The 11,706-nt window shown below is 33.9% G+C and overlaps 1 protein-coding gene across 2 annotated transcripts in view; it reads left to right on the forward strand.

Moving 5' to 3' along the window:
- ARID2 (AT-rich interaction domain 2) overlaps nucleotides 1–11,706 on the forward strand; it is a 164,481-nt gene that overhangs the window by 107,664 nt on the left and 45,111 nt on the right. For both annotated transcript variants that reach the window (XM_082636994.1, XM_082636995.1), the window contains 8 exons: nucleotides 200–266; nucleotides 362–612; nucleotides 943–1,039; nucleotides 1,136–1,345; nucleotides 2,207–2,374; nucleotides 8,098–8,179; nucleotides 10,030–10,164; nucleotides 11,377–11,573. In XM_082636994.1, the coding sequence (XP_082493120.1) occupies nucleotides 200–266; nucleotides 362–612; nucleotides 943–1,039; nucleotides 1,136–1,345; nucleotides 2,207–2,374; nucleotides 8,098–8,179; nucleotides 10,030–10,164; nucleotides 11,377–11,573 (1,207 nt within the window). The remainder of the gene's footprint in view (nucleotides 1–199; nucleotides 267–361; nucleotides 613–942; nucleotides 1,040–1,135; nucleotides 1,346–2,206; nucleotides 2,375–8,097; nucleotides 8,180–10,029; nucleotides 10,165–11,376; nucleotides 11,574–11,706) is intronic.

The raw sequence follows: 11,706 nt of genomic DNA on the forward strand, positions 1-11,706 counted from the left end.
GCCCTAAGCCAAAATGACACCTTTGAACTATAGAAAAATCTAGCATTTGTGTCAAAGAACTGAGTACCTAGAATACAATGATATCTACTTGAACTAAAAATAGAACTATTATAGTTTTACAGTCTGTGTGACTATTTTTAAAGTAATAGAATACTTATTTCAAATTGTCAGAATTAAGTGTAATAATTTCTCATCACAGTTTTGGAAAGACATTGTTGATGATAATGAAGTACGTGACCTCATTTCTGACAGAAACAAGTCTCATGGTAAGTCAATGAGAAAATATTTTAAATAACTTTGAAATATCAATAATAATAAGTGAAATATGAGTTTACGTAAAATATGTTTTCTTCTCTTGTAGAAGGTACATCAGGAGAATGGATTTGGGAATCTTTATTTCATCCACCTCGAAAGCTGGGCATTAATGATATTGAAGGACAACGGGTACTTCAGATTGCAGTGATTTTGCGAAATCTTTCCTTTGAGGAGGGCAATGTTAAGCTCTTGGCAGCTAATCGTACCTGTCTCCGTTTCCTATTACTTTCTGCACATAGTCATTTTATTTCTCTAAGGCAATTAGGCCTTGACACATTAGGAAATATTGCAGCTGAGGTAAGCATGTGACAGTAGCTTAAAACAGTTTTTATAGTTAGCACAATATTTACTTTAAAATGTTAGGATGTGGGATTGTTATATTTGCCATAATTATAGAATATTAAATGCTTACATATAGTTTTTGCCTAAAGGTATTACACACTTTTGTGGAAAAAGAGAAATATTTGAAATGATGCTCCAGATTCATTGATGACTATTCTCACAGTAATTACATTTTTTAAAGTTACGTAACATTGTTTGGCTCATTTTTATTAAATTTGAAATATACATTTGGATCTAAATTGGAAGAAGCCTACCTAAACAGTAATGTCCTTTTTTTTTTTCCAGCTTTTATTGGATCCTGTTGATTTCAAAACTACTCATCTGATGTTTCATACTGTTACAAAATGCCTCATGTCAAGGGATAGATTTTTAAAGATGAGGGGTAAGTGCTCACTTAAGTTTCTCATTGTCTAAAGTACACAAGCTTTTTATCATCTTTTAAAAGACAAATACATGTTTGTGTGTGTATGCTTTTCAGGCATGGAAATTTTGGGAAATCTTTGCAAAGCAGAGGATAATGGTGTTTTGATTTGTGAATATGTCGATCAGGACTCATACAGAGAGATCATTTGTCATCTCACTTTACCTGATGTGCTGCTCGTAATCTCAACACTTGAGGTGCTATATATGCTCACAGAAATGGGAGATGTAGCTTGCACAAAAATTGCAAAAGTAGAAAAGAGCATAGGTAAGACTAAACCACAAAAAGCATTTAAGTTATTTTCTTTATTAAGGAAAAAATATTTAATGTGGTTGCTGTAAAAAATCACAATTGATATTTGGGGTTTACTGTTTATTTTGAGGAGTCATTACCCTTTCAGACACGCTTGTTTGTGTTATTCTTTCTGTCTATTTTAGATAAGCAAGAAACTTCTGTTATATAGAGACCAGGATGCATGTGGCTATCAGTAATCTTTACTTCTTCTCTTTATTTCTATTACTATATATTAAATTTGAAATCAACAAAATGGCTATGTCTGACTCTGGGGGGCAGGTCCATCTGTTTCAAGTGGTCAGCTGCTACTATTAAGCAACTAAAGCTGAGTGGAACAAGCTTCCTTCTCTTCCTAGAAATGCTAGTAGTGGTATTATCTTCAAAATCATTGAACTCACCTTAGTGGGTTGTCAGTTTTAAACACACTCACTAAAACACGTCACGTTAACATTTTACTCAGTGATTCAAATGATTTCTTTCTTTGGTATAAATATTAAAATCAGAGTTAATAAAGATTTGGCTTGAAAAGTATTATTATTGAGAAATTAAGCTGTACTTTCCATATCAGTGGTTCCTAAATCTGACTACACATCAGAATCACTTGGGAAGTTTTTTTAAAATGAAGATAGCTAACAGCCACTCCAGAGCTTCTAAGTCAGTCTTCAGAGATTGAGCCTAAAAATCTTTTTTAAGGATCCACAGATAATTCTGATGTACAATGATTCACAGACTGGCATTTGAGAAGCAGCGTTTTATATATGTATAGCATGTGTTTTTCAACGATGTCATTGTTTTATAATATTATTGACTAATAACTGTTGGTTTTTATTTTAGACATGTTAGTGTGTCTGGTTTCCATGGATATTCAGATGTTTGGCCCCGATGCACTGGCTGCAGTAAAACTCGTCGAACATCCAAGTTCCAGTCATCAAATTTTATCTGAAATTAGGCCACAAGCTGTAGAGCAAGTCCAAACCCAGACCCATGTAGCATCTGCCCCAGGTTAGTGTTTTTGTTTAATCTTTTTCAGTGTGGTTATTGGTATGTCAGATTTAATACTACAGATAAATTTAAATATGCAGTACAGGGAACTGATATTTTATAGTAGAGTAGGCTAAATGAGAATTGAGTATGTACTTTAATTTCTTAGATATTATACATTCCAGGAGCAGCAGGATCAACGTGAGCACAGAGGAAGAATAGTATAATAGAGAAATGAAGTTGAGAAGGTTTTAGAGTAGTGTGAGGGATTAGATATTATTCGCAACTGTAAAAGTATTAAGTGCCCTAACGGGTTTGTGATTTCAGTCATTGGAAATTGATAGACCAGGAATTGGTTAATCATATGCTGCCTTGTAATTCTCTCAGGTGGTCATCAGAGTACATAAGTGTAATACCCCTATTATTTCTAAATCTTGGACCAAACACCACAGAATCAGTAGGATCAGACATGTGTGCATGTGTATACAAATGCTAATACATGTGTATATACCGGTACTTTTGCACCCTTCCTAGGATCCCATGGGTCAATTCTATTTAATTCAAATATCATTAATTAGAATTCAGACCTGTCCTTCAGCTCTTGGACTTCTTTCTCCTGGCTCATTATGAGTTACAATTTTTATATTTTAGCACTCTCAGCATTTTTGTTCTCCACCTTCATTTGTCCTAACAAAAACAATCCATCTTTCACCTCACCTGCTCTCTTACCATTCCCAAGACATTTCTCTTTCCTTGTTTTTTAATGGAGGATGCTTACTTTCTCAGTTGATTTTAACACTTTGTAGTTACTCTGGGAGCTGTGTGGCATGAATTTCTTCAACTTCTTCCCCCTTCCCTTACAAACTTATTAGCATCTGAACACATTCTCCTTCAACCCCTTGTGTCAGGAAGAGATGTTAACTACTTCTGAATCTGTACTCTGAATATCAGTCTTTCCCAGCTACTCATTCCTATATCTTAAACCTCTTTTTCTTTACTTGCTTCTTCAGCCTAGAAATACATTTAGATCTTTCTCAACCTCTCCCACTATCCTTAAAACAAAAATCTCATTATCCTTAATCTTTAACTACCACATTCCTTTAATCACCAAATCTTGTTGAGTCTTCCTAAATACTCTGTCTGGCCTTTTTGATTGCCAGTACTTATGACTCAGTTCAGACTCTCGTCATCTCTCTCCAGCTGTCTTGTTCTCCTCTCATTTAATGTTATCAAAATTGTATACTCTATTTACACAAAGTATGTAATATGTATCGCATATCTCATTGATTTCCATTATGTCTTTCTGCAGTATATAGTAGAGTTGTATTGTATGTGCATTTAACTTACTTGAATTCAACTAACAGAACTGGACAGTAATAGAAGGCATGAAATAAGTAGGTAATTTTGACTGCTGATCTGTTCAGTGAGCTTTCACCCATAGGCAGTAGATGTTAAAGAGCCCAATACATATTGGAGAATCGATGATCAGAAATTAATAGTTTCTCAACCTTGAAAAGGAAATGAAACAGTTCATACTGCCAGTTAAGTGGGTAGTGGGGGTATGCTTTTATCCTTAAAGGAGAAACTTTTAAATTAATTTAAAAGATTAAGTTAATTGAGGGCCATAGAGAAACTGTTCAACATAGAGTGGAATTAATAGATTATCAGTGATACACTGAACTATAATAGGTCATTTGAAGAATATTCAAAGGTAATTCTGATGAAAACTACTATTTTTTGCCTTATTGCTGACCTGTGACCTTAACAAATGAACCCGTCCCCCAAACTAAGAGTTGATCCTCATTGGCAAATGGATAAAATTAAATACTGAGAGTTGTGGCTTGCTTGCGTAGTAGTAAGTCATTGATAGAGGTTTGAATGGGCCTCTAATAACCTAAAAGAGTTCATTTTTGAGCTGGTGAGCACTTTATTACTTGCTCATCATGAATGACAACTCTGAATTGTTTGATTAGTTAGCACTTACAGTTTGGCTTTTCCCCCCATAGTTTGTTTAATACTGCTTTTTAATGGAATGGTCATCTTCAAACTTTTTGCTCACTTCTGCTCATCACTATGAAAACTTGCATGACCTTTCACCCATTTTTAGGTTGACATCTAAATTTCTTTATCATAATTTAAATAGTTGCAAATAATATGTTTTTGTGTATATTGAATTGATATTTTAAAATAAAAGTTACAACACTTTTTGTATCCAGTGGAATATTGATGCTTACCACCATCCATTTAAAAAATAACACAAACTTGTAATACTAGAAATTTTATACTATCCCTCTTTCTCCTTGAACTCATATCCACTGCCCTATCAATGCTTACATAGACATTTTAATTTAAAGTTTTTCAGGCTTCTGTTATAAAGCTCTAAGTGTTTAAAAATTTATTTTATTATTACAAGTTTTAATAATAAATAGTACATAAATCAATAGTAAATATATTACAGATTTTTGTAAATAATTATTCAATAAAAGATGCAATATTGGAAGTACATCTCTTAATGAGATAGACAAGACATTTTTCCCCTTGTTCTCTGGAAAGTATTACTCTAGTGTGTCTCTGAATGAATATTTTTTATTGCTAGAATAAAATTGGGTTCAGCATTAATTTTATCTCTGTTTTTCCTTTTTATAGATTTAAGTTGGAAATCTAGTTCACATCAATAAATAGATGAGGGTAGAACTTAAAATTCTTTAAATTTCTTCAGAATTATCTAAAAATTATTAAAATTGTATTTAATGATCTTCTGACAATTTGAGTTCTCCTTTGTTTTGGTTGAAATCAAAGAATTAACAGTACTTGACTTGTAAAATTATTTGTTGCCCAGTCATTATAGATACTTACTTTTAAGTTTATTGAAAATATATCAAAAAGGTATTAACAAGATATGACTGTAAATGATAAGTTGCTACTCTTTTACTTAGATGTACCTTGTTTAACCTAATACATTCAGGAAGTGTTAGCACAGTGGTTCTCAAACTTTACGGTGCATCGGAGTCACCCAGTGGGCTTAAGTGCTGATTTCTGGGCTCCATACCCTGAATTTCTGATTCAGGTGGATCGGAGAATTTTCATTTCTAGCAAGTTCCCATGAGATGCTGATGCTTCAGGTCAGGGCACTATACTTTGAGGACCACTGGGTTAGGAAAATTTACATAGTGTTCATTTCAAGACCACAGTGTTTTTTGATGAAGTGCTTTTTATCATATGCATGAATACATTTTTGTCAAAGTCTTGGCACTGGAGATTTACCTCATTCAATTATGGAAAATGTCTGCCACATAATCTAACTGTTAAAGTTAGTCTTTATTATCAAAAGTGTCTTGCCTCAATTTGTTATTTACAAAAAGTCCAACCTTATTTTTCAGTCCAAGAAAACATGTTACTTTGTGTTCCCATTGATACCTTCCTTATTTCAGAATTCTGAGATAGTTAAACTTGTCATGAGTTTGTCATGTGAATGAAATAAGATGCCACCACCTTCAATATTACTTTAAAATATTCTGAATGCTTTACTTAAACAAGATTGTCTCTAAAGTAATGCACTCTTTGATAGTAATTGAGGGATAGAGGAGGAAAGGACATTAAGCAAAAATTGTCATCACTTTATAATATATCTGAATTCAGAACACACCAAAGGGCCAGAATACCCAATTTCTAATGCCCTACATTGCCCTTAACTATAATATATAAAACACTGGGATAGACCAGAAGCCCTACCCTAATACCTTGGTTTAAAGAACTTTTGTGGACACTAATATTTCCACTTCTCCCTTTGGTATTCCAGAGGTTTTTACACCATCATCATCATCATAGCTAACATAGTAACACTTACTATGTGCCAGGCATTGTTTTAAGTGACTTACATATAAACTCCTCTAATCCTCATGACGATCTATGAGGTCAATGTATTGTTACTTTTCCCCATTTTATAGTCAGAGAGGTTAAGTAGCTTTCCCAGCTAGTGAGTGATGGAACTTTAGAGCCAGCCTCTCTGGCTCCAGAGTCATGCATTAAACTGTATCTTACAGTGCTCTAAAGGATGGGTGAGAGTTAAGACTTCCTATTCCAAGATGGTTAAAGAGCAGTCATCAAAGAGGAGGTCATGTTTTCAGGCAAAGCAGTTTTAGGAGGGAATATATACAAAACTTTGAGTATCTGAAAATTGATTCCTCTTAAAGTATAAGTGCCTTTGTATCCTTTGGAATGTCTTCAGGTATCCTGAGGACAATGCTTTTCATTTTGTAGCCACTTTTATAGTAATTATACATTTCCGGTTTATGCTTTTAATTTAATTGAGGCTGTATCATTCTTCTTTATGCATTGTTTATAAAGTTTCTCATAATTTCAACATAGTTTCTAATGTTTCCTGCAATTGGTTGTTAATTGATTCAGATTTCAGTCAGAGTAGGGTATACTCTGAGAGTATAATTGATGAAGAAAAGGGAAGAAGATTTCTACATAGGTTTAGGCCCTAGAAGGGTATTTTCTGTAACAGTGTCATCAAGTTAGAGAAGAAAAAAGATAGGCTGGGGCTGCCCAAGGAAAATAATTTTGGTTCTAATTATTATGTTCTGTTAAGAAGCAGAATATCACAATATGGCTCTGAAATGTGACAGACCTGAATTCAAATTCAGCACCCCTAAAAGAAGGCTTTCCAGCTACACCCTATCTCCAGCTCTGCTATTTCCATCATGTTTTCCTTTGTGAACTTAATTTCGGAGCTTTAATTTTTTCATTTGCAAAACGGGGACAGTTAAATTTAGAACCTAGATAGAAGATTAAAACAAATCACATAAATATAAATGGCTTAATACAGAATAAATATTTACAACTGGCTGTCTGCTGTTAGCTGTATCCCAGTGGAAGCCTGGGGTCTCATCAGACAAAGGTCAAGATTGCTTCAGATCATTCACAGATTGGGCTGAGCTGTGGGGCTCCTCTAGTTCCCATAATTTAGAAATTCATTTGGTTTTTTTTGAGGATTCTGAGAAGTTTTGCTAAAATGTCACCTGAAATAAAAGTAGGTACATTTTGTAGGTTTAAAAATTATAAATTAATAATGCTGATTCAATGGTGAAACAGTGTAATTTTTATCTATAAATATGTAAGATTCATATTTTATTATAAACTTATTGTAATATGAGTAAGTTTATATTATCTCATATTTTTCTTGTTTTCATTAGTTCCACCATAGAAGTTAGCTATTTGTTCATCATACCCAGAAGTTTTATATATGCCACTTATAGAATTAATGTTAATCTTTTAAATTCAGAAATGAAATTATTTGTGATACAATCTGCTTCTGTAACTAAACTGAGAGATGCTTATTTATTGATGTGTTGTGCTGTGTGACCTTCACCTAGTTATTTTAATCACTTTGAGTCTCAGGTTCCCACCTCACAGAATTAAGAAAGGTAATATAGATAAAGTTAAAACTCAGTGTCTGACAATGGAAAAAATAGAGTTTATATTAGTGAAATAATCCATATTATGGTTATTATTCAGATGATTGTGAGGTTAAAAAAATAGTTTGTATGAAGCATCTAAGATAGTGCCTGGTATAATATGTGCTCCATTATAAGTTTCTTTCTCAAATTTGTATATTTTCAATATGTTTATATACCTTTTTAAAAGGTATTCATTGTCAATATTAATTGGTTCAGTATCCATTAACTAAATATGGCATATAGTTTTAAAAAATGATGTAGCTAATGTATTTTTTTCTTTAGCTTCCAGAGCAGTTGTAGCACAGCATGTTGCTCCACCTCCAGGAATAGTGGAAATAGATAGTGAGAAGTTTGCTTGTCAGTGGTAAGTGGTTTATTTCTATTAAGGCTTTATCCTTGGGAAGAATAAAGCAAATGAGAAAAGGAAATGTATTTCAGCAGTCATCCAGAATGTTTTACTCTGTATTTCTTTTTAGTTAGGGTAGGATAACATTTATACAAAGAAAGGGTAATGTAAAATCACTTCACCTGTATTTTGGAATAGTTTGAAGAAAAATATTTATCAGAATTTTCAGAGTTAAAATAGTCTTTGACTAGAATTTCATTAAATTACACCACTCCTTTTCAAGTAAAATTTGTGTTAAAAAGTTATCATTGGCTTTGTAGAAAATAAGGTTTGTCAGGTTATAGAATTTGTTTTTCTTAAATTAGCGTTTTATTAAAACTGAATTGGACTGACTTTAAGAAAATAGAACCAGATTTTGTTGTTAAATATCCCTCTTTTTGAGCAAAAACAAAGCTTCTCATTCATTGCTAGTTAATTTTTCCTTTTTGTGAGTAGTAAGGGGTAACTAATCAAATAATAGAATAACCAGTATGTCTACATTGAAATAATCAACTTGAAAATAATATTTTCTTGAGAAGACTGACTGGTCACATCTCAGCCATTTTCTGAAAAAAATAAATGTAGACTTGGTTAGAACCATTTCATTTTTTTATGGCTAGTTGCCTCTACATTTTTTATGAATTTCAACTTTAATTCTTTAGAAGATTAACAGATTGAAATGTAAGATCACTTTTCAGTGATGTATTACTTTAAAAAATTTCTTTCTTTGATCCCTTTTCCCCCATTCTCTAACATTATTTTTCTCCCATTCCATGCTCCTGTCACTCTGTGTTCCATATTTTTGGTGCTTTGTTTTCTGCGTTCCTATGACTATTTTCTCTACTTTTCCACTTTGCTTAAATCAGGTTTATGGTAATATCTCTAATTACTTGCTTTTTCCTCATGTTCTATATTGTTACACCATGACCCTTTATATATGATGAATCTTATCCAATAATATTTGGAAATATTTATCTTCTATATTGAAACCAAAACAAGTTTTTTGTGTCTGGTCGTTTTGAAAGCTCAGTACTCAAAGGGTTATGAAAGTTGGAAAAAATATGTACCACATCCAATGTAAAATGTGTGTGTGTTATAGACTTGGTCTTATAAATCCCTGTTGCATATTTCTGCCATTTCTAGGGAGGAGGAGGAGAGAAGCATTTTAAACTGTTTTACCATAATTATCATTTGATTCAGTTAATAAGAAACAGCTGTAGGTTGGCCTGTCATGTATATGGTGAGTCCTAGGAAGAGTCCTATAAGGATAACTAGGCCTCCAATCCCAATTTATAGGTGAAGTCACTTTATGACAAAGACAAACTGAAGTTTGAATTACCTTGTAATTGATTAGGAATAGAGTCTCGGAAGGGGAAGGGGAGTGTGCAGCATGGGAAGTATCATTGTTTTAGGAAGTAGTTAAAAGCTTTGGGAGAGTTTTTTCTGAAGAAATTTAATCCAAGAGCAACAGAAGTTTAACTTTAAGTTCAGTTTTTCCTCCATTTGTCACATGGCCAACAACTCTTAATTGGGAACTTCTGTTATATTTTGATTATTATAAGACAGGAACCTGAGTATTCACTGAATAAAATTTGTTGTAGTATATTTGTTGCCAACAGACCAACCCTGCTGCTGTATTCACATCCCGGTTTTTATATTTATTGATAATGATTTTTTTATACTAAAATAAGTATGATTAAGTAGTTAATCTCTTTTAATAGACATAATTATTAGTTTATAACACATTGCCTTCAAATGGTTTTGTATATTTAAGTATGGACTCTCCTATAGTATATTGCATAATGCCATATATTTTTCTCCTCTTTTAGGTTAAATGCTCATTTTGAAGTAAATCCAGATTGTTCTGTCTCTCGAGCAGAAATGTATTCTGAGTACCTATCAACTTGCAGTAAATTGGCTCGTGGTGGAATCCTAACATCAACTGGATTTTATAAATGTCTTAGGTAGGATTTATATTTCATAACTTTAAATAAAGTCAGTTTTCATCATTTACAACACCCCTTGCTCTTTAGAGAACACACCAGCTATCTACCTAGTTTTAAATATCTCCACTACTTGAAATTTTGTATGGTTAGATTGTAGTATGATGGAAGTTTTAATACAAGGGAATTTTGGAAATCACATCTGGTGTTTGTGGTTAATCATTACTAGGCTTATCAAAGAAAGAAAAGAAATTACGTTTACTTTTTTTCCACCTACTTTTATGCATTAAAGACATGGCTTTTACCCTTTTAAATCTTAACTAATAGTCTATAACTAAACTCTGTCCTCAAATATCATGGCTTTTTTAATATATATAAATTTAGTTATTTATTTATCTTTTTATTTTTGGCTGCATTGGGTCTTCGCTGTTGTGCATGGGCTTTCTCTAGTTGTGGCTAATGGGGGCTACTCTTTGTTGCGATGGCTTCTCTTGTTGCGGAGCACAGGTTTCAGGCGTGCGGGCTTCATTAGTTGTGGCACGTGGGCTCAGTAGTTGTGGCTTGCGGGCTTCAGAGCACAGGCTCAGCAGTTATGGTGTACAGGCTTAGTTGCTCTGCGGCATGTGAGATCTTCCCGGACCCATGTCCCCTGCACTGGCAGGCGGATTCCTAACCACTGCACCACCAGGGAAGTCCCATGGCGTTTTTTTGTTTGTTTGTTTTTGGGGTTTTTTTTTGCGGTATGCAGACCTCTCACTGTTGTGGCCTCTCCCATTGCGGAGCACAGGCTCCGGACACGCAGGCTCAGCGGCCACGGCTCACGGGCCCAGCCGCTCCGCGGCATGTGGGATCCTCCTGGACTGGGGCACGAACCCGTGTCCCCTGCATCGACAGGCGGACTCCCAACCACTGCGCCACCAGGGAAGCCCTCCCATGGCGTTTTGATATTTTGCAAAGTTCATAAAATAGGCATTGCCTAGATGCAGCTTTTTTGTTAATTACAGTAGAATTGTTTTAAACCCAACAGTGTTGATAAATAATGATTTTTAAAATTGGAGAATTGACCTTTTATATTTAATTCCTTGCTTCCCACCCTTGCAGAATATAACTGTATGATTCATACTGCTACATAAGTAGCAGTGAATATGCTGCTGCCATTCGTGTAGCAGTTAGAAGTTAGTGTTTTTTGTTAATGTTCTAGTTATTAAAACTGAGTATGTGTGTACTTTACAGAACGGTCTTTCCAAATCATACAGTGAAGAGGGTGGAGGATTCCAGTAACAATGGGCAGGCACATATTCATGTAGTAGGAGTAAAAAGGAGGGCTATCCCACTTCCCATTCAGATGTACTATCAGCAGCAACCTGTTTCTACTCCCGTTGTTCGTGTTGATTCTGTTCCTGATGTATCTCCAAGTCCTTCACCCGCAGGTATTAATTTTTATTGTTTTAAATATTACCGATTTAATAAGAAGACTAAATGAAAGCTTATATACCTTTAAGATGTATAACTTTTCCTTGTTTTTCCAGTAACATTTTATTTCTTGTTCTATTATTTTATCAG

This window comes from Mesoplodon mirus (genome assembly GCF_964341445.2).
Source record: "Mesoplodon mirus genome assembly, chromosome: 11".
Classification (NCBI taxonomy): domain Eukaryota; kingdom Metazoa; phylum Chordata; class Mammalia; order Artiodactyla; family Ziphiidae; genus Mesoplodon; species Mesoplodon mirus.